Source organism: Podarcis raffonei, chromosome 7 (genome assembly GCF_027172205.1).
Source record: "Podarcis raffonei isolate rPodRaf1 chromosome 7, rPodRaf1.pri, whole genome shotgun sequence".
In the NCBI taxonomy this organism is placed as follows: domain Eukaryota; kingdom Metazoa; phylum Chordata; class Lepidosauria; order Squamata; family Lacertidae; genus Podarcis; species Podarcis raffonei.
In genome coordinates, this window is record NC_070608.1 from 17,121,811 (window position 1) to 17,145,568 (window position 23,758).

Consider the following 23,758-nt stretch of genomic DNA (forward strand, 5'->3'; position numbering starts at 1 on the left):
TGGTGGCCATGACTGGGAAAGTGACATCGCTTCTATGGGAATGCACAAGCGCATCCTATGACAGGGTTGCATACCAATTGCCTGTTTCATTTAACAGGGTATTTGAGCAGCAGGTTAATCCTCATCAAAAAAATACTTAATGAAACCTGCTCTTCCGCTTGGCAATTAGTTCAGCTTGAGCAGAATATGTGACTCTTGAGTTGGCTTTCCAGAAAAGAAAATCTGCTCTCGCTATGATTACCTTTGCTAGATTCCTTGACCCTCGTGAGGAGTGATCTCCATGTAGTTGACATGTTATGTTTCTGTGTTGCTTTTCCATTAGAGCAAGTCCATTTCCTAACCCTATAGTTAAGGTAAAAATTAAATTTCAAATCCTCTACTTTATTCTTGTTTTGAGCAAGTATGCAGGACGAAGAACATAGGATGTCTTTGATTCATATCTCCTGGACCTGCTCTTATTCTTCTTAATTTTATTAGTATATTTAGATTGTCTTGACGTGGTGTCAAACTTTGGGCAGTGGAATGCTTCAATTATTCATGTTTGGCTCTGTCCCCTGTATTTCTTGGGAAACTACCTGCTAGTTGAACCGAATGATCTGTTCTAAATGAGGCTCTTGGAATCTGTATTTTCAGGTAGTGCTGAAGATCATCAAGCATTACCAGGAAGAAGGCCAGGGCAATGAAGTGGTCCAGGGTGTGCTGCTGGGGCTAGTGGTGGAAGACAGGCTCGAAATCACCAACTGCTTTCCGTTCCCCCAGCATACAGAGGATGACGCCGACTTTGATGAAGGTAACAATTCATAATAATCATGTTTAAAGTCTTGTTCTGGGGCTATCACACCTGCTGAAAACACTGTAAATTGGAGACCATATGGGAGAAGGAACCTACCACTAATATGTTCTATTAGGTAGGTTCTCCTTGGGGAAATAAGTGTCTTTACAGGGGTAGCCAATGTGGTGGCTACCAAAGTGGAGCTGGGACTCCAACTCCCATAAGGCCCAGCCTGCACGACCAGTGGTCTGGAATGATGGGAGCTGTAGTCCCGCAGCATCGGGAGAACACCCCATTTGCTACCCCTGCTCTGTTTGAGAGGTATATGTAATGTAAGGCAGGGACAGGTGGAAAACCACACCAAGGTCCTCTGGTGTATCGCTGGCCCATTCTGTTGTGCTGCCTGCTGGTTATTGGGCCACTTGAAAAGCATGTTGGATTGGGTGAAGCTTGGTCCAGAAGGAATTCTTTTGTTTTTAAGCAGGGTTGGGGGGCAGGAAGAGGGAGCAAGCATCAAAGAAATGGCAACAAGAAGAAGGCAATCTCCAGCTCTTCTGGTAATGCACTGTTTATTTAGCCCAATGCATTTTGGAGAAGTCTTCTTCATCAGAAGCTGTATGAACAGTTCAGTTGTTTCTTCTTCATTAAATTGGTATATTACCCCTGAAAGGTAGATTTCAGGGCGGTTCACAACATAAAACAACAACAACATAAAATTACAATATATATAAAAAAGTAATAAAAATAAACAAACCAATAACACACACAACACATTTAAAAGGGCACCTGGTGTCTGTCAGCCAAAGCCCTGGTTGAAGAGATGTATAAGGAAGGCACCAGCTGGACCTTCCTGGGGAATGCATTCCACAAACGGAGCCACTGCAGAAAAGGCCTGCTCTGATGTTGCTTCCCTCCAGACCTCTCATAGGGAAGGCACATGAAGAAGGGCCTCAGAGGATGATCTCAGTTTCTTAGCTCCAACAATATCTATATCCGTATGGTAGTATTGCCATGAGATCAGAGTTGTCTGTGGAAACACAACAAGAATATTTGTTAATCGTTGGATGAACAAATCAGGAGGACCCCTCCAGATGTTGGATACCCTAGGTGGACAAGTGGTGGGCAGAGCCAGAAGTGTTCTGCTTCAGTTTCTACCATAACCACCTCAGTTTAGAAGCCATGAATTCACAAGATGGCTTTAGGTAAGTCTCAACCTTAGTTGCTGCCCCGACCTATGGGGCTAATACTGTTCTACTTTACTTAACTGCTATAATTGTTATTGAAATAAAGAAGGTATGGTGTGTTATAAATACTATTATTCCTTATAAATTTTGTACATTTTGAGCTTTGAAGTGCCAAATGATAAATATAGGTGGCATTTACAAAGAAAATTCATATTGCTGTTCTAAAGATCTGGTTAACTTTGCTTATACCTGTTGATTTAAAAAAAGCTAGCATTTTATATCTTGTTCCTAAATCAGAAAGCATTTGCGTCTTTCTTAGTATCTCTGTGGACCATTGTTCTTCTTTGCTAAAAATTATTGTTACTCCAACACAATCAGTTTCCCTACTGTGTTGTGTCTTGTATCTAAATTTATCTCCTGGGCTCTGATAAATTCTTAACTCAAGGTTTTCTAGCCTAAGCTGAGAAAATCACATACATAAAAACTGTAAAAATTAGGGGTGGGTATCTTGTTTGACACTGAGAAATACATTCCAAATGTGCCATTGCCTATTAAAATATGTCTCTGCAGTCAAGAGGATTTGTGACTTCTCAAAAAAATGAAAGCTGCATGCTTTCAGATTCTGTCTTGGCCTTGAAGGCCCTAGAAAAGTATTAGCAGGGTAACCAATCCCATTTCAGCTGGGTAGGCATGCACCGCAGTACAATGGTACCTTGGGTTACAGACGCTTCAGGTTACAGACTCCGCTAACCCAGAAATATTACCTCGGGTTAAGAACTTTGCTTCAGGAAGAGAACAGAAATCGTGTGGCGGCAGCGGGAGGCCCCATTAGCTAAAGTGGTGCTTCAGGTTAAGAACAGTTTCAGGTTAAGAACGGACCTCCGGAATGAATTAAGTACTTAACCCGAGGTACCACTGTACTGTAATTCAGCCCTGGGTTCCTAATGTGCAGCTTTATGTAAAATCTAAGCATCTCCTATTCAGATTTCAGCTCCGTGCAGATACTTTGGATTGCTCTTTCTTCCTATTGGCAAATGGTTAAGAATAAGATAGATGATGACGATCTCTAAAATCGCTAGGGGCAAACATTGCAAGTCAAGCGGCCTGCCCCCAGGCTTGCAGGCTCAGGGTAGAAACGGGGCATGTTTGGGAGGAAAGCAGAGCAAAATGAAGCGGCCAGATGTGTCTCAGGGAGGCACTTCAGTGTAATAATAACATTCAGTGTCAGGTGGAGGAGCAATTGTAATGTAGGAAGGACTCTGCTAAGGAGAAGGGATTTGGGAGAGAGGAGTACAGAGGGCAATTTTAGGTGCAAGCTGAAGGTTGTACCTGCCTTAGAGCAAATATTGTGAGGAGCAGCATATGGGGGATGGGGAAGGGAGGGTAGATTGGAATGATTGAGAAGTTTGAAAGGAAGGACTTAGGCTGGTAGCCAATGCACATGCTCCATTAGCATAAAGATTTCTGCATACTCAACATAACTCCCTCCACTTTTAAATAAAATAAATAAAAAACATTTATTGTCACTACACCACCTGTGTGCAGTGAAATTAAACGAGCCCCCCTGCCATACACTCAGTTTTGTTTGCACTCTGTGTGCCTGTCGGAAGTCAATTGCACCACTATTTCCCCCCCATTTTCTACACACATGTGCTGCGCCTTCCCCAAATCTGCTCTGAAGGGCTTGGAGAAATCTGGGAGGACAGATTTTGGAGGCTTGTGGGAAGAGGAAGGAGAGGGGAAGTTCCATTGCACAGCCAAAAATCCTTGTCTGATGGAATGATTTCTCTGAATAGCGCTCAAGGAACTTAACCTTCTTGAACTCTCTGCTTATTAATACTAGGCATTCGCCTTGGGTGTACTGTTTACAAGGCCTGCTAAAAACCTCTCTCTTTAGGCAAGCCTACCTGCCGCATGTATATAACTGTTGGTTTTCTCTTTATTTTGATAATTTTGTTTTTGTCTACTTGTTTCCAAATCATTGATTTTACTGGCACTCTCTTAGTAGTGTTATGTATCATTTTTGTAAACCGCTTGGGTTTTGTTTTATTAAGCAGAATCTGAATCTCGGTAGTGTATTTATTTATATAAGCTGAGAAGAGAGGAAGACAGTGAAGAGAACTTGTAGCACCTGGCAGTATCTGTGTGCATGCTCACACTTGGAGAAGACAAACTCCCTTGGCAATGGGGAAGGGGGGGATATCTGCATGTGAGGCAGAAAGTTTTAGCAAAGCTCCAGCTGTACACTGGAGGTGGCAAATCTGTGTCACGTCCTCCCGGTTGATGTTGCTATATTCCAGCTCCCATCAGCACTGGCCAGCAGCTCAGTGATCGTTGATGATGGAGCCACAACATTTGTTGACTCCGGGCTCTCGGTTCCTGCTGTATGCACGTATCTTTTTCGATCCTGGCCCTTACGAAAGTAGCCTGAGCAACTTCAGAACGCTTGGAAAAATCAAAGCAAACATTCCATACATTTATAGTAAAATTGTTCACGTGGCAAAGTCTGCATGTTCACATTGAGCCACTGTTTCTTTTTAATTATGGTTTGATGTGAGTGTGCAAACCGTCCCGATTTCAATCTTCACGGTGCAATCTGAATTGTTAAGGTTGCATCAGACATGTAAGTGGAACATGTTTCTCGGCCACAGAGCCATACGTAGCTTCATCTTGGGGCACGAAATATCACTTCAGGTACAGAACTAAATCAGAAATTTCATACAGAAGCAGATCTATAGGCCTTACTATGTAGAGGTAGAAGTTGGAAAAGAGAAATGGGTACATAAAAAAGAGGGGGGGTTACTGGGGGGAGAGGAGGTCATGTCGAACACCATGGCTCCACTTTTTGAATCCAGAAATGTCTGTAGGCAAGCTTTGCTGGTTTTTAAATTCTCCCCATATCCCAAGGACTGCTAACTTGCCTGATGGGAAGTGGGCAGAGATGAATGTGAAGGATGCTGAAGTCCTCAGGAGCACAAATGCTTAAGAGGTGCTAACTTTGTAATGCAGTTCTGTGTCTGTTCTGTTCACACTGCCTTTTAGAGCTCTTGAGCAGCGAGTCTTTTATATAAACTGAGATTAGACTTTGCAAGAAAAACCCTTCTACTCCATTTGATGGTGATCTTAGGAACTGTACTGTCAAAACTATCATCTCTGAGAAATGAATCATCTATTCAGATGAATCATCTCCTCTGACGCTGCTCTCCCAAGACCCCAAACCCACATTGGCCTGATTATTAAGTGAGCACTTGTCTCTCGAAAACTGTAGAAAACTCCTACAAGGAGTTTAAAGCTTTTGTAACCGTAAAACAGGGGTAGCAGTCAGTGTACGGCACCCGGATTTGGTCAGGCTGCAACCCGGCCCGTGGCCAATTCTGGATGGAGTCCCAACAGCAGCTTACGGAGAGGGATAGCTCATGTTGTCTATTCCTGTGTTAAAGGCACACTGCACTCAATGCAGTAAAGGCCACCACTCAATAGTGTGGTGTTGTTCTCTTTATCCTGCAGTCTTAAATTAACACTGTGCTGGCAGTTGTGGCTTGTACCTGTAAATGGCTGCTCTCAGATTGGAAAGGTTGTGTACAGTGGTACCTTGGGTTAAGAACTTAATTCGTTCTGGAGGTCCGTTCTTAACCTGAGACACCACTTTAGCTAATGGGGCCTGCCACCGCTGCACAGTTTCTGTTCTCATCCTGAAGCAAAGTTCTTAACCCGAGGCACTATTTCTGGGTTAGCGGAGTCTGTAACCTGAAGCATCTGTAACCTGAAGCGTCTGTAACCCGAGGTACCACTATAGTAGTCTATAGGGAAGGAGGTGGTTTCTCAGGTACTTGGGGCCTGTTTCTTAGTGATGTCTGTCCATTCTTGGTGTGGCTCTGTGGTTTGGGAGAGAGCTTGCTGCACATGCATGGCATATACAGTGGTACCTCGGGTTACAGACGCTTCAGGTTACAGACTCCGCTAACCCATTAATAGTACCTCGGGTTAAGAACTTTGCTTCAGGATGAGAAGAGAATTCGCGTGGTGGCGGCACGGCGGCAGTGGGAGGCCCCATTAGCTAAAGTGGTACCTCAGGTTAAGAACAGTTTCAGGTTAAGAACGGACCTCCAGAACAAATTAAGTTCTTAACCTGAGGTGCCACTGTACTAGGCTACCCCATGGAGGCTTTCATTGTGGCTTTCCAAAGAAGCCATTGCGGAGCAGGTATTTTGCAGCTTTTCGTCTGCTGATTGTGAACTCTTTGGGGATAAGGAGCCACCACTCACTGTGAACTTGCCAAAGAGAGCGGGAAAGAGATTTATCAGCTCTGTGAATTTCCTCAGACAGAGCAGACAATAAATCTAGAATAAACAATATAGTTCTTCATTTAAACTTTTATCTTTTATGTTGTTAACGGAAAGGCTTTTCTGTGGGGCTTCAAAAGCATATTACTTTGAATTATTTTCTCACATGCCTCCATTGGGATCTTTTCCCCCAAGATGAAGGCTCATCTGCTACAATTCCTTTTACTTGACAAGCTACAAAATAAATCTATTTCGGGCAATTAAGCAAGGCTGTTATAAGAACTGAAAGGAAAATTGAGACAAGGTGGGGTTGTTTTTTTAAAATGGGCTGTTTGTTAAAAGCCCCATTAGGGGGCACTGTTACCCAGCTTAAAACCAGTCACGTCTCATTTGTGTATGCTGGCTGTGCTAGGAGTGAGGCTCGCAAACGGGTGCCGGCGGAGCTGGGCGGGAAAAGGAGAGCTATTTTCATTTGCTAAGGTTTGACTACTGTTTTATACAACCAGGTTCTGTAAGCACGATACACAGCGCATTGATTTAAATATCTGTCCGATAAATTTGCTGGCTGTCCTTTCAGGCAAACTCTGCTAGCTTAGAAAGCGCAGGTGGTTAAGGTAATCTCTGCAAACCAGTATGCATTTATCTCAGAACTCTGTGTAGAACCCAACACAGTTCTTCCACTCTGCTCTAATAAACCCCTTTAGGGACAGACCATGGGTTCATCAGACGCCACCTGTTCCTCCGCAAATGAATAACCACTGTAATTTCCATCTTGCATTACCTTAGCATTACCTTACCTTACAGTTGTACTGTATCATCACAAGCTGAACGAAACCTAGTGGTGGGGAAGGGCTGTAGGGCCAGTGGCACAGTGGGTTAGTGCGCCTGGCTGCTAACCAGAAGGTTAGTGGCTCACGCCCACCCAGGGATGGTTGTGGGCAGGATTCCTGCACTTCAGGAGGCTGGACTAGATGACCCTTGGGATCCCTTCCAATGCTGACGATTCTGTCAGAGGATAGTAGAAACACAGGACTCTGCCTTTTACTGCATGAAATCATCGGCAGTGTTCAAAATTAGCCAGGCACATTTTGCAACCGATGTGGGTCCAATGCTGACCCTGTGCCACATTGGCGACTAACATCTCCATCTGCCTGGCCCCTCCAGCTTTCTTAGGCAGGTAAGTAGGAGAGCTTATTTATTGCATTCACCGTATTTTTTCGCTCTATAAGACGCACTTTCCCCCTCCTAAAAAGAAAGGGGAAATGTGTGTGCGTCTTATAGAGCGAATGCAGGCGGGCGGCTCTGCTCAGTGCTCCCTTTAAAGAGCCGCCGCACACACCCTCCGCAAGCTCTTTAAAGGGAGCGTGGTTCTTGGGGGAGCCTCCCGCTGCCTCGAGAGGCTTTGCGGGGCTGCGCAGTGATCCGGCTTGCTGTCCTGGCTTCTGCCTTAGCCGCGTGCAGCCTCTCCCGGGCAGGGAGATGAAGGCTCCCCCTGCCCAGGAGAGGCTGCGCGCGGCTATTCCATAAGCTAGGACAGCAAGAGGCTATCCCAGAAGCCAGATCCCTCTTTTTTTTCTTGTTTTCCTCCTCCAAAAACTAGGTGCGTCTTATGGTCTGGCGCGTCTTATAGAGCGAAAAATACAGTATATCCCACCTTTTTCTCCTGGGAGTACAGGGTTTACCTCACTCCTCAGTTAATCCTCACAATGACCCTGTGAGGTAGGTTAAGAGGCTTTGAGTGTCCCAAGGTCACCCATTGAACTTCCTGAGTAGGGATTTGAACCCTGATCTCCCAGGTCCTAGTCGGACACTCTAAGCAGTACACCACACTGGCTTCTTGGAGTACTTCTTCTATGGGACAGGTCTATGAATTAAGTAGGTAAATGAATATGGGTAAAGAAAAATGTCACTTAGAGAAGAATCTGAAATATTTTCCTTGAAGCTTGAATTTGATTTATTCTGGATTGTTTTATTTGATGTTTCAATGTGTTGTATACCACTTTGAAATTTTTTCTTTAAAATATAAAGTGGTACAGAAATGAAATGAATAATAATAATAATAATAATAAATCTCATTGGAGGAAAAAAGACGCCTAGACATTCTGTTTTGGTGACCATAACCTAGGTTAATAATAATAATAATAATAATAATAATAATAATAATAATAATTTATTTATACCCTGCCCATCTGGCTGGGCTTCCCCAGCCACTCTGGGCGGCTTCCCAAAAAAATGTTAAAATACTGTAATACATCAAACATTAAAAGCTTCCCTAAACAGGGCTGCCTTCAGATGTCTTTGAAAAGTCTGGTAGTTGTTCTTCTCTTTGACATCTGGTGGGAGGGCGTTCCACAGGGAGGGCACCTCTACCGAGAAGGCCCTCTGCCTGGTTCCCTTTAACTTGGCTTCTCACAGTGAGGGAACCACCAGAAGGCCCTCAGTTCTGGATCTCAGTGTCCGGGCAGAACGATGGGGGTGGAGACGCTCCTTCAGGTATACTGGGCCAAGGCCGTTTATAATAATAATAATAATAATAATAATAATAATAAGAAGAAGAAGAAGAAGAAGAAGAAGAAGAAGAAGAAGAAGAATTTATTATTTAGACCCTGCTCATCTGGCTGGGTTTCCAGTGTCCGGGTAGAATGATGGGGGGGGGGGGGGAGACGCTCCTTCAGGTTAAAGATGCCATTTGGTGATTAGCTTATATATCTGAGTTTCTAACCATGAACATTGGTCCTTCTAGCTCAGAACTGTCTACAGTCTGTACTGACTGGGAGCAGCTCTTGAGGCTTTCAGGCAAGAGTCTCTTTCAGCCTTGCCTGGAGATGCCAGGGATTAAAGCTGGGGCCATTTCTCATGCACTCTTCCACTGACCTGTGACCATTTCAAACTTGGTGTTTCAAGGTACACATTAACTGCAACTGAGAGCAGGAGCCCAACCTATTCTTAGTAGCGTTTGCTTTTAAAAAGCGTGAAATCATCACACTCCGCTTTCCCTGTCCCTTACTGGCTGCTGCTTGTGGAGGCTTAGAAATTCTGAGCATGGTGATATCACAGCAGGCATTGGCTTTCATAGGCGTTACTAGGGAGGAGCCAATATCCTTTCCATAACACCTCTTTTGGATCTTAAGTGACGTCCATATTATTATTATTTTTCCTTTGATAAGTAGCCTATTTCAGATAATGCATTGTAATGCTGCTTTTGCATGTCATCTGTAACTGGCTGTGTAGCAGTCATAAGAACGTAAGAATAATAGAATCTTAGAATTATAGCATTGGAAGGGACGCTGAGGATCATCTAGTCCAGCCCCCCTGCAAAGCAGGAATAGGCAGCTATCCCATATGGGGATTGAACCGGCAACCTTGGCTTGATCAGCACCACACACTAACCCAGGCTTCCTCAACCTCGGCCCTCCAGATGTTTTTGGCCTACAACTCCCATGATCCTTAGCTAGCAGGACCAGTGGTCAGGGATGCTGGAAATTGTAGTTTCAAAACTTCTGGAGGGCTGAGGTTGAGGAAGCCTGCTCTAACCAGCTGAGCTATCCAGGCCCTGCTGCATTAGGTGAGAGACCCCTCTAGTCCACCCAGATGCCCACAGGAGGTCCACAAGGAACCCCAATGCTGATGCCCTCATCTTGTCTGTGGTTCCCAGCAGCTGGTGTTCAAAGGCATACTGCCTCCAAAAGTGGTCAAATCCTATAGAAAAATAGAGGAACGAGCCTTTTGCAGATTACCAGGTGATTCTCTTTCCGGACGTTAAATAGACGTGTGTTAGGTTTTACTGCAGAATCCTAGCACCAGAATAACATTAACGTCATCCTTTAATGTTTAATCTCCACTATTCTTCCTTAGGTTCCATAAACCGCTCGCTGGTATTTTTAGACGGCGCGCGGAACTTGTCTGAGCGAGCATCAGATTTTCCTTTCTCAGCCCGTCCTCATTTTACAAAATTTCAGTCTGTATCGTGCAGGAATATGTGATGAGTGCTTAAAGCTAATAAGCATCGCCATAAGGATGTGAACAGGAATATTGCTAAGACATTTAAAATGAAGAATAAAAAGCATGTAGCCATTTTCACATGATGCGGAAGAAATGCCATTTGGCAGCTGGCATATGATTTCGTAACGCAGAGACCAGCGAATGCCAACCTGGTGCCCTTCAGACGTCGTTGGACTGCAATTCCCGTCATCCTCGACTAATTGCTGTGCTGTCTGGGGCTAATACAGATTGTGGGGCCACAGCCTAAGGCTGTCAGACCCTTGCAGTTGCGTGTGTTTTGAATGGGAGCTCCCGATCCACAGGCTGTATCTTTTGAGATGTAAGATAAGCAATTTGACGCAGCAAAGGCAGTTCGCTGGGGGGGCACACATAAGCCATCAAAGGTAGAGGGACCCCTGACCATTAGGTCCAGTCATGGCCGACTCTGGGGTTGCGGCGCTCATCTTGCTTTATTGGCCGAAGGAGCCGGCGTACAGCTTCTGGGTCATGTGGCCAGCATGACTAAGCCGCTTCTGGCGAACCAGAGCAGCGCACGGAAACGCTGTTTACCTTCCTGCCGGAGCAGTACCCATTTATCTACTTGCACTTTGACGTGCTTTCAAACTGCTAGGTTGGCAGGAGCAGGGACCGAGCAATGGGAGCTCACCCCGTTGTGGGGATTCGAACCGCCAACCTTCTGATCGGCAAGTCCTAGGCTCTGTGGTTTAACCCACAGCGCCACCCACGTCCCCACATAAGCCATTAGGTGTGCTTAAAATAATTCCCTGTATTGTGGCCATCATCTGCCAGTAGAGTCCTCCTTTGTCCAAGTGGCAAGGGAGAGAGGATGGAAGATGACACAAAATGGCCGGATTGGGAGCCTGTTTTGAAAGGGGTACACCATCCTTAGCATTTGTTTTAGGCATAAGGGACCATTCCCTTGCCTTGTCTATTTAAAGGAGAGAAGCTGAAAATGGTCACCCCTCCGGAAGAATTATCCACTCACTCTGCCTCTCAGAGCGTTGGTATCTTTCATTTGATTCCATTGCAGTATATGCATGTTCTCATCAAATTAACAGCCTGCAGGTCTTGCCTCTGTAGCATGCTTGTCTCAACTAAGTTAAATTCCTTCCCATTAGTCATAATTATATGACATACAAGCCTGCGGTGTACTCTATGAATTTTTGTTTGAATTTTATAGCTTACAAGACAAACAGCTGTTTAAGAACCTTTTTTTTTAATTAAAAAAAAAGTTTTTCCTGTGGTCTAAAACGCTAACACAAAACTTCATCACCTTTCTGTGGCTGCTCTTCTATGGGGGAAAAACTCCTATGTTCTATTAATCTTCTAAATTATTTTTAAAACCCCACATTTTTCCTAAATTGATAGAATGAATCTCTGGAGAAAAAGCATAGGAAATGGTGCAGGTGTGTAACTAGAGATAATCAATATATATGTAATATTAATATTTTTCGGTCCTGTGTGGGCATCTGCTGCGTATGGCAGTATTTTGAAAATGTTAACTTATTATGGCTTATTGGCTTACGGTTGAACGTTCCTGGTAAGAAATGTGTTGAATGTTCCATTTGTAGGTTATTCTGATAAGTTGTGGAAAGACCTTGGCACCGTTTAACTGAAATTTAAAATATATAAACCCTTTTAGTCTCCAGCAGCTGAGATAACTTAAAGTTGAAATATGAGGGTTGAAACTAAAATATGACGTATCAAGAGTAATATTAATGGCTTTTCTCTTGCATCCGTTCATACTTGAGCTGTGAATATGTTAAAAGGAAAGGATTGTACATTTTTATATGGTTGTATTTATTTAAAAGTTAGGAACATTAAAATATCACTTTCATAGTAAAACAAAGTGTAAGTGTATTCTGATATTTAATACATGGCTGCATAAGGTAAGGCTTTTTTTATTTTAAAAAATGTACTTGGTTTTTCAAACTTAAAATATTTTACAGGGTTGAGATTTATGAAGTGTCCAGCTGTTAGGTTGATCTAAAATACTTTCAGATTTGGCATTGCTAACATTCAGTTAAAATGCCAAAGCTGAAATTCAAAAATTCTTTTTCCCCCCAGAAACCATAAGGTGTGGCTGTTAGGATTTAACGATAACCTTTCTAGAGAAATTTGAGATCAGAGAAACAGGGTGCATACAAGTGAATTTCAGAATTGTCAGTTGAAGGACATCTAATTTCAATTTATACTAGTTTTAATATGAAACAATACATTGTGTAAGGATCAGCTGGATTTTGCCTAAATCAAGCTGTTGTCTTGGTTTTCTCCCCCTTTTTTGTTGTTGAAAAAGCTCCCCTCCCCAGCAGTTGCTTTTAATTAAAATATAAATATATATTTTACTTACCTTTATATATTTGGGATGCCTGGCAGTTTTACATATGAAGAAATTAAAGCTGACTTACAAACATACTTTCCCTTATTCTTTCATGCACCACACTTTGCAGGCTGTCTCTTAAAATATGATATTTTTCGGGTTTTTATGAATCTATTTTGTTTGTGATTTATGTACACCTCCCAACTCTAGCTTCAACACCTTTGTCCCACCCCCCTCTCGCACCTTTGGAATCCACTTCTACTTGAGATTTAATTACTCTCAAGTAATTAAATCTCTGGAGAAAAAGCATAGGAAATGGTGCAGGTGTGTAACTAGAGATAATCAATATATATGTAATATTAATATTTTTCGGTCCTGTGTGGGCATCTGCTGCGTATGGCAGTATTTTGAAAATGTTAACTTATTATGGCTTATTGGCTTACGGTTGAACGTTCCTGGTAAGAAATGGGGAGGCCCAGCCAGATGGGCGGGGTATAAATAATAAATTATTATTATTATTATTACTCAAATGAATTAACTGGGAACTTCCATTATGTCAATATTGCAAACCCTGACCAAAGAAGAAATGTGTGAATTAAATTCAGGGGGAAAAGCCAAAGTTCTTTTTTTTTTTTAAATGCCTATGTCCATTGCCATATCCATCTTCAAGGCTACTTCTGAAGAGACCAGAGTTCTTATAGACTTTAATAATGACAAGACCTTTATTATGAGAAGCAGTAAGAATAAGAATAAGAACACAAAGTGTTGGAACTTTTGTGGCAAGTGGAGCATAATGAACTTGGTCTCTGCAAAAGTAAAGTAAAATAAAAGCTGAGGATATATCAGGAGTAAATATTTATGGCATGGTTAACCAATTAGAGGTAGAAGGAAATGTGATTAATCCACTTAGAAAGCGGGAAAACAGTGGGATAGAGAGAAAATTAATTAAAGTGCAAATATCACTTGGGAAACGTTGAAGCTTTGCTTCAAAAGACTCGAGTTTTAGCGCAACTAGCTTTTCTGAACATTTTTTTAGGGAGGGACAGGGACAAGGGAATTCAGTGCTCTTTATCTTTTATAATAAAATAAAATGGCCAAAGGTAATTTTCTTTCTTGCCAAACCAGATTATACCTTCATTTTAGTATATCCAAGGAGCTGTAATATTGCAGAATATTAGCCCTCGTTCAGCTACAGTTCTGTGCAGCAGATTGAGATTGGGACTTGTTTAGAAAATCTTCCCTCGGCTAGACTTGCTTAATTCGATACGATACAGAGACCTTGTGCCTTTTAATAGTTGTGAAGAATGAGAAGCCTCGGCACAAAACTTTGTACTGCTCCATCTAACACTCACTGTGATAAGTCAGTCATTACTATTTAAAGCGAGAGCAACAAACAAATATATCTGATGTAAGCGAATGACACAGTAGTTGAGGGTATTCTGAAAATGCGCACAATCAGATTATGGACAACAGGTAAATGCCAGTATGTAATCTGGTTAATAGGATGTTGGAGGTGAATCAAACACCAGCAAATGCTATCTGCCTGGATCATGCAAAATTGTTAGCACAACCGTTAACCTGGCAACTTGCCGATAAAGGTTCAGATGTCCACTAATAGTTTTCAGCACATAATTTTGGATGTTATCAGATTAAATTAAACAAGTCACTCACTTTGCCCAGATACAGTAACATGTGCACATGTTGTAATTATATTATTATAGATAAATATGAAAATAGGCTGTGATCCAGTACTTGGGGAATGGTGATAGGAAGACATAACTCTTGAGTACCAGAATCAAATTTCTGCTTACAACTACCTAATGCAGGCTGATTTTTGTTAGCTAAAGACAGGGAATTTTCCCCCTGTAGTGTGTGTCACCACCATCCTTTGTTTCTATACGTTTACCATACTTTTCAACTTGTAGGGCTGTAGTACTAACCCCAATTGCCTGCAAGTAAGCTTCATAGGACATTTAGGAGTAAACAGGATTGTGTTGTAAACCTCTGTAAGAACCATAGGGTATAATTTGCTTCGGCTAAGTCAAGGGGAAATGGCAATTGACACCTTTTCCCATTTTTGGCTACCGTGCATCCCAGGGAGTAAAGTTTAGAGATAATAGAAATAAAAGGTGGGTGATGAAGGCGTGTCTGACAACACCACAATTTTGAAGCTTTAGTTACTACATCTCTTGTACTCGAAGAATAAAAAATACTGGAGGGTATGACTTAGACTACTACATGTTGACCACACCACCAGTGAAACTACACCCCTAAGTTAGGAGAGCCTCATCTGCTGCCTGTGATGCCGTGTAAAAACCTGCACATAGAATCCTTTAGAATCATAGGATTGGAAAGGGACCACAAGGATCATCTAATCCACCCCCTGCAATTCAGGAATCTTTTGCCCAATTTGGGATTCGCACCCACAACCCTGAGATTAAGAGTCTCATGCTCTACTGGCAGAGAAAGTGGAGACTCTTGAGTTGCATATAGGAATCCTGGAGTATAGGATATTTAGCCCCAGAAGCACGAGTTCAGTCCTTAGTTTCCGAAACTGAATTCAGGACACTTCCTTTTCAGTTTCTTATCCTGCGAGGGTTTGCTGTTTAGGGTAACTTCACCTTCACTTCAGTAGGTAGGTTAACAAGAAAGCCCCTGGGTCACATTAAAAAGTGAAAGAATTGAAAAATCTGTTTCGGAGTTACATTAAAAGAATGCTTAGTTTAATTCCTTAAACTGCAATAGTACTTGGAACATGACCCAATCTGTGATGTGCAGCTTGAAAATAGTATTTTGACAGAAGTATCAGAAGTGATATATTCAATCCCGCCCACCCACTCTGGTTTTGGGAATTGATAGTAAAACTTCAGAGTCTATAGAGAAGTTTGAGATTTTAGTAAGGTTTTTGTCGTTTTCAAAAGCCTGCCGCGTACAGACGCTCGCATCCCTACAAGAAAGAAAAAGAAAACCCAGTGCTGTTCGCGACTTTCATTTGAAGTCCTCAGCGTTTAGTTGTAGGATGGATTTAACATTTATTAGTGTTTATGGCCATTCAAGCTGAGACAATTACGTTGTGGAACCCAAACTCACCACAAAGGGTTTGGGTCTCCTGACTCTGGTGCCAGCTGTTCCTGACACCGCAATTATTATTATTATTATTTTACAGCAGAAGATGTCAAAGTATGGAACACAGTTGTGTAAACGTGCCTGGGATGTCCAACACGAGCACTTTGGTGAATTTATGAATGCTTTGCAATTCTTAGAATAGCTGTCCTGTTTTCTTAAAACAAAATAAAGCAACAGAAAAAAGCCCTTCTGTGAATAAACCGATTGTAAAGAAAATTGCATTGATACAGGAGAGGGCAGTGTGTTGCCTCTGAGATGCTTATGTATAGCTTGAAAAGATGCCTGTGGCTCTCAAAAGGATTCTCTCCCAGAAAGTTAGGCTCAATGTGACCAGTTTAGTTTGCTGTGCTGGGAAGAGTGTTAGAACTACCCCAAACACTTCATCGTTTGTGGAGAATGAGAGATATTCAGCACAAGATCCTGATCAGAAAAATGGGCATGATAGTGTCTGGAATGGGGGGGTATTTTGTAGAAAGGGCCTTGGACCAAGTCAATGTTATAAATTCGGAAGGACCGATTTTTAGGGTTAAAGCACAGCAATAAGAACAGAATAAAAATAGCCACCTAAAGTCATGTCTTCTCTAAACTGATTTATTGCCAATTTTGTAGAGTCAAATCATCTCTATGTTAGCAAGCGTCTTTTGTGGGTCTGGCCAGCGATATGCTTGGCAGAAGTAGTTTCTCATTCAAGGCAGGTAGGTATCTTAGCCGTACTAGGAAACTATATTGAGGTTTAGCATCAGATCAGTGTGTTGTTTTCCTTGCCAGCGTTGTCTTAACTCAAATATGGAAATAAGGTCCTGTAATCTTATTTTATGCCTTATTTCTGAATTTAGCACAAACTGTAGGTGAAATTGCATATCTTATTACGTTAACCAGAATAGCCTGGAGTTCTTTATCTTAAGGAGCTGGATTTTATTTTATTTTTTTAAAAGAGCCCTATGCTACTGATTGAGTATCATGCATGAAAACTAATATTAAAGTGTTTCCGAACACACAGAGTCGTGCAATATTGTTTCCAGTAGGTGGTGAAGTGAGAGATGCTGAAATAGAACGGAACAATTGTTGGGAGTCAAGTAAGGAATCTGGTGTAAGTAATCTGTTTGGACACTGGGTGCCACTCCTGAAACACTTGGAGCCAGTTTAAAGAGCACCTTTATATAGATATAAAATATTTTTTAAAAAAACAGTTGTAACAAGAAACAGCCTTGAAAATGGAAGTCTTGTTATTTGGGAGGCTTTGAAAACGGTTCATCCTTGGGAATAGCGCATTGCGTGGCTGGGGGGGGGGGGTTTAAAACACAACACGACAAAATCCCAGAAGGGATAAACTGAATCGGTCAACCTGGCACTGCTTGGCAGTCTTTTTTTTTTGCTTTTCACTTTGTCTCTGCACTTTATCTTACTGCATATATATTGCCAGCACTGTGTGTGGAGCTGTTCAGACTTAAAAAGAGGTCCTCCCCCCCTCTTTCTTTTTTTTTGTTTCAAAGCAGTACTGCTTGGGGAATTAGGAAGCTCTGCTAAGATGGTGAAGAAGGTAAGTTCTGCATGGGCAGGGGAAAAGAAAACCTTCAAGAGAATAGCTTACAGGGGGGTGTTGGCAGTTATGGTTGTACCCCCAGAGCCTTGGATCCCAGTAGCCTCTCTCTCACCAGAAATACTGCATCCAGGTTTACTTGCGCAGAACAGAAATAAATGATTAAGGCATTTGAGCTGACCCTCTCTAGGTTTCTGCCTGCTGCAGAACTCTTTCCCTCATTGGAAGAAGCACCAAAGGGCCATTTCGATATGCTCTGATCGTAAGGAGCTTGTACAGTCACCAGTAACAGGATCGCGATGCTAGTTTGCTCCAAAGCGCCTCACTTTCATCACTGCAAATTATAGAGCCCAGAACCTGGACTATGTGGCTGCTGGGCTTTAGACATGCTGATCTCATGCCAATATAGGGCTGGTGTTATTATTATCTGATGTCTTGAGAGTTAATTTTATTGTGTACTATTATATTCTAATAGGCTGTTGAATGTTACTTTATTTCATGTAAGTTGTTCCATTTTAAAGTTATGTTTTATTATGACTTTCTGTGTGGGATCAGATCATTATAAGGTATATTTTGTTGGTATAAATGGCATTGTGTTTAGAGTCATACCTTGAATGCCGAATGCCTTGGCACTTGTACGTTTTGGCTCCCAAACACCGCAAACCTGGAAGTGATTGTTCCAGTTTACAAACATTCTTTTGGAACCCAAATGTCCAGTGCGGCTTCCGATTGGCTTCTGGGACCTGGGTTGTGGGCACCAAAGTAGAATGTCTAGCCTCCACTGGGGGGCGAGGGGTAGTTGGCAACACTTATTATTTTATTTTGATAAGCATGAATTAATATGCAATTCACATAAGTGACACATTGTAAATAACACATTTTTAACAGAAATTGATAATACATGTTTCATTTGGTTGTTTACAATAAAAATATTGGTACCGTAGTTCAGTTTTCAAAACACTCTACTCTTTATGGTTAAACTTCTTAACACATTGTCTATCTTTAACATACACTTTGAGGTTTCAAAGCACACACATTTCAGTTATCCTTGAGTGTCAGCCAGATGCAAAAAATGGCACCCAGATTTTTGGAGGTGCTTGCAAATGGAGAATCTTTAGGCGCAAAAGGTGCCTGGCGCCCTGCTAATTTCGAACCCAGCTCAAATGGCAAACCCAATGAAATGACAGATTTGAAAATAACAGGCCACCTTTATCTGGAATTTATAGAACATTTCCTGCAACAAAGTTAGCATTTTTATGTGGGTTGGTGGGGTGGGGCGGGGCAGAAAAAACACATCAACCCACACAGAACTTCGGCAGATTTGAGTCATCTGGAACCTCCCAAGAACCTCGTTTAGCCTTGTGTTAATAGTGAATAAAGCAAATTCACAGTGGTTTCTGTGGTTTTGCCAGCAGTGGCAAAAGGTCTGAACTTCTAAAATAGATTCCCCCCCTTAAGTTTTTCCTGGACAAAGCTGATTTATCAGAGAGCTCCAGAAAACACATGTACGATTATAACTGGAGGAATTAATACCAGAAACCTCCTTCTGCTGACACCAGGCAATCTATTAAACAGAGCAATTGGAGTAATGAGTACCATGTATGATAAGCCCGAGCCACCTGGGTTTTATTAGGCTGCCTTCTACTTTGATCACAATATTATTTCAAGACTTGTCTGTGTTAAATGGCTACAATTCCTTTTGTGATTTAGACCTCAGGTTGATATAACTCAACTGAGGCTTGTGAAAGGGAAGGTGTCACGCTAAGCCCAGTGTACATTCTGAGGAGGTGCAAGTTCAGACACGGGCGCTGACCCCAGAACAAAGGGGAAACTTGTTAGCACATGAAAACTTTTGCACCGGCTTTGGCTGTGGAGTTGAGGTTGGAAAGGTGTGGCGTTTCTAGGCCAAAGCTCCACTCTCAGTAGAGGCTGCTTGTGTGTGGCAGACATCCCTTTGCTAGGTCGAGGGTCCGCTTCTTGCAACCCCAAGCTGTTTGTCTCCTGGCCCTTTGCTGCTTTGATTTAGAACGACTTTTATCGCACAGAAGCCGCTTCTAGGGAATGGGTTGCATCTAATCAGAAAAATCCCAGAAGCTTCTACACGATTGTGTGTGTGTGTGTCCCCCCGTCCAAAGGGGCATTTAGTAGGATAGGACCTCATAGGGCTGTTCATCAGAACACCCTTCCAGGCCTATAGTCAATGCATAGGAACATAGGGAACTGACTTGCATTGAATCAGGTGATTGGTCAGTCTATTAACTATTAACACTGACTGGCAGCAGCTGTCCAAGATTTCAGACTGGGATCTCTCCCAGCCTTACCCGGAGGTACCAGGGATTGAATCTGGGACCCTCTGCATGCAAAGTAGATTCCTTACCACTTATCTACGGTCTTTCCCCAACGCATGGTAAGTGAAACAAGGATGTACTTCCTAGTTCCATGCTGCTCCCAACAGCTGCGCATTGGGCAGAACATCCGAAGCTGGAGATACATGGATATTGGAGGCGAAGCTGTTAGGTGCAGTTCCCCTTTCCCATGCATGCATGGAAGGAGCTCTTAGAAATAGCCCTAGGCCCCGCCATGGCTCCTTGCCCTTCCACATGACTAGCAGGGGAAAAAGAGATTATGCAAAATGAGTATGAATGTGCAGATTTCACTTGGTTTGAATAAACTGCACCTAACAGCTTCGCCTCACAGTTTCTCTTGGTACAGGATTGTGATGCCCTCAAACCATTCTGTTAAGGAATTCTATTAAGGAATTATTTCTGTTGATTTTTTGACCACGCTACATGAGACAAAATGTGGCTGGTTTATGATGTTTTAAAAAAAATGCAGGGGGAAAACTGATTTCCTAATTCTGTGAAAAAGATTTGCCCATTGTATGTGTTTGGGCATTCCATTTTTGTGGATCTGTGTTCCTGATAATGGCTCTGCTATCTTCAGTGGGGGTGACGGAATTAGGGGGGGGCATTTGTAATGGAGAAAGTATGATGAATATATGTTAATCACAATGCAGTTAAGATATTGGAACAGTTCAGTCTGAATATCAACTACCTCTCTAAAATCCCCAAGTCTTTTAAAAAATGTGTTGCCTTCAGTATACATGCCAGCCTTTCCCTTTGGGTTTATCCTTATAGGAAGAGAGGAGCGGAAGAGAGAATCTGCAATTAATAGATGGAGCCTGCCAAAATCCGGTGTTGACCTTCAGCTTGCTAAACTGTAGGAGTTGGAGAGGAGGGAAATGAACGGAACTTTCCCTCTAGATCCTGCAGACTTGACAAGACTGATAATTGGTGTTAATCGTTCCATTTGGCCATTGCTGCATCCTCCCAGGAGAATGTTCTCCTTGTTTCTTAATAAGCAACGATGCAGATCAGGCCGCCAAGCATAACCATCAGGTTGCATATTCAAGCGATTCTAATTTTGCACACACTTTCAGTGTGAGGCTGCCCTGCCCTACTCTCGTTATCTCCTCATCCACCTTCTCTCTTAATAAGGATGCAAGATGTGTTTTAAATGCAACTGCTTCTTAAAGGAAGGACTTCTTAAAGGAGATACAAAGCTCACCTTTCATTAATGGAGCCATAACCCTGGAATAAGTAGTTCAGGCATTGGGTCAGGAAGGAAGAATTGCAAGCCAAAGGTGAACTGATCCTCAGATGGCTAAAAGGTCCTGCCCCTTTTCGGGGAGATAACCAAGGAATACAAAACTACATTGTCCTCCCCAAACCTCATTTTTTACATCTGTTTTGCTTATAGCAGTTACTCATAAAAGTTCTGTGATGTAGAGCAGGTGCCCTCCAAAGTGGTGTTGGACTACAATTCCCATAATCTCTGACCATTGGCCATTGTGGTGGGGGCTGATGGGAGTTGGAGTCCAGCAAAACCTGCAGGACACCATGTTGGCAACCACTGATATTTAACAGTGCAGTGTACAAGCTATGATTTAAAAAATCACAAAAGAAGAGCAATCCGTTATGCAATTGAGCTGGGCTTTTGAGGCCCTTGGAAATGTGCTGCAACTTTGGAGACAAATTGCCACCTCCCTCAAAGCACAGGGGTGGGAGGGAACGTAGGGGGGTGTTCCTGACCCCACAGCCCATTTTAGATGTGTGAGGTCGAGAAGAAGGCCCCTATTCTTGCATAGGGACAAGGTCTTGGTAATTATCTATTTTCAGTTGTCCGTCAAGGCCAGCCAGAATTTGTTGACCCTTATTTTCGCGATAATGGGCAAATCCTCTTATGCAAGGATTTCCATTTGCAAAGTGGCACCCAGGTCCTTTTCGGACTGTGTTTGATTTGCATTCATTTTTCATTATTAAAATGGTACTGATGCATCTCATTTTGAGTGCTCAGTTAATTTGTCACAGAAGATAACTGACTCGGCTAGCCATAAAATTTGTTTTATTGCCGATACATTTAAACACTTCTGATTAACTTTTATTGGGGTCATTTTATTAAATTTAATGCCTCCAAATACCATTCTGAATAGAGAATTAGCTGTTTTTGATTTCCACAAGCATATTAAATGCCTATCTAGGGGGATGATCCTGGTGATCTGTGTGTTTGAAATCGCATGTAGGAGTTGCACGAGGGGGAGACTGTAGTTTGCTACTTAAATAAAAGTACTGTGTTGAAAGGAAACTTGGGTAAAGGGATAATGAGGACCTTTTGGACTGTGTGATGGGATATACTCATAAAAATGGAAAATTGAGACATTATTACTGCAAATTGCAGCCAGTGGTAGCTGGGGTTATGTGCTGGTGTAAGTGCATCAGAGAAGCTCAAATTCTGCCCAGAGAGAGAAGTGTAGCAGCACTGATAAGCTATTTAGCTTAGAGGACAATGATGCACTTAAGAAATCAGGAAACGGTACTTAACTAAGAACGTAAGAAGCGTTTGCTGGATTAGGCCAGTGGCCCATGTAGTCCGGCATCCTGTTCTCACAGTGGTTGTCCTATTGCCCATGAGAAACCTTGCGAGCAGAACCTGAGTGCAAGAGTTCTCTCTGCACCCAGGATTCTCAGTGACATGTACTCGGAGGCATTCAACCTACAAAAGTGGCGGCAGAATTTAGTCATTGATAACCTAGCTCAGGGTGGCCCAACGTTTCACACCAAGAAAACTGCAAGAGTACTTCAACTGGAGCCCAGAAGCTGCACACTGTCTTGTCCTGCAGGGCAGCAGGGAGGCCAGAATTTGATGCCCCCCGCACACTGCCTTCCCAAAGCCAGCTAAGTGAGGCTCTGGGCTTTGTGTGAAGCCCTGGCAGGGTCCTAAAGCCCTTCTTCCACCTTCTTCCACCTTCCCAAAACCCAGTGCCTTGCTTACCCAAGCAAGGGAAAGCAGCGTGAAAGATGAGGGGGCATAAATTGTTGCCAAAGGCCGCTAAAAAGGCCTCAAGGGCCACTTGTTGGACCACCACTGATTCCATTATCCTCCATGAATTTGTCTGAACCTCTTTTTTTAAAGAGGGTTATTTATTATTGGTTTTGCTGTATTAATCCTGGGTTTTGTTTTGCAAAAAAAACAACAAATACTGTAATGGGTTTCTCAAAGCAGCTGCAAGGACATCAGATCTCAGTGGGAAAGGAGGACTTGCACAGTTGTGTCCCATTTTAAGTTAAGATTGGTTTTTCCCTTTATATTATCTTGGATCTTCCTTTTTTCTATTGTTCTATGCACCTACCCACTCTCTTCCATACTTTTGAACTGACTGGCCCAAAAATGGCAGCTAGGCATTCCGTTTTGGTATCTGTAACCCTGATTTAAGGAGCTGTTTGGCGCCTAGCTTTATATATATATGAGTTTCTAACACTGTTCACATGCGTGTAGAGAGAAGTGAGGTACCTTAGGCATGTGTAGCTGGAGCATTCCTTTTTTTTTAATAAAATTTTTATTAGTTTTTTAACATATAATATAAGACAATACAAACAGCAAACACTAACAAACAAACAAACATATAAACATGTATAATTTCATAAAAAATTTTCATAAACCCAATTTCAACGACTTCCCCATGCCTCCCTTTTCTGCATCCTTATTTTAAATTTTTTCAGCAACCCCTGGTCTTAGTTACTTATTAATTCCTTTCTTTAACCCTTTTCTTTCCTCATATCCAATCCTTTATCGCTGCAAATCTGCTATGCTTTACCCAAGACATTTTAACACTCACTGATTTTACAAGAATTTTTAAGATAAAGTTTAAATTTCTTCCAATCTTCCTCCGCCGTCTCTTTCCCTTGGTCACGGATTCTGCTCGTCATCTCTGCTAATCCCATGTAGTCAATCACCTTCGTCTGCCACTCTTCCAGTGTGGGTAGTTCTTGTGTCTTCCAATACTTTGCTAGTAACACTCTTGCTGCTGTTGTAGCATACATAAAGAACGTCCTATCTTTCTTTGACACCAATTGGCCCACTATGCCCAGGAGAAAAGCCTCTGCTTTTTTATGAAAGGTACACTTAAGCACCTTCTTAATTTCATTATATATCATTTCCCAAAAGGCCTTAATCCTTGGGCACGTCCACCAA

At 42.4% G+C, this 23,758-nt stretch overlaps 1 protein-coding gene across 1 annotated transcript in view; it reads left to right on the forward strand.

Annotated features, from left to right (window-relative positions):
* The window catches only part of EIF3H (eukaryotic translation initiation factor 3 subunit H), a 73,973-nt gene that overhangs the window by 15,281 nt on the left and 34,934 nt on the right, over positions 1-23,758 (forward strand). The window contains exon 2 of the mRNA XM_053395409.1: positions 634-790. Within this exon, the coding sequence (XP_053251384.1) occupies positions 634-790 (157 nt within the window). The remainder of the gene's footprint in view (positions 1-633; positions 791-23,758) is intronic.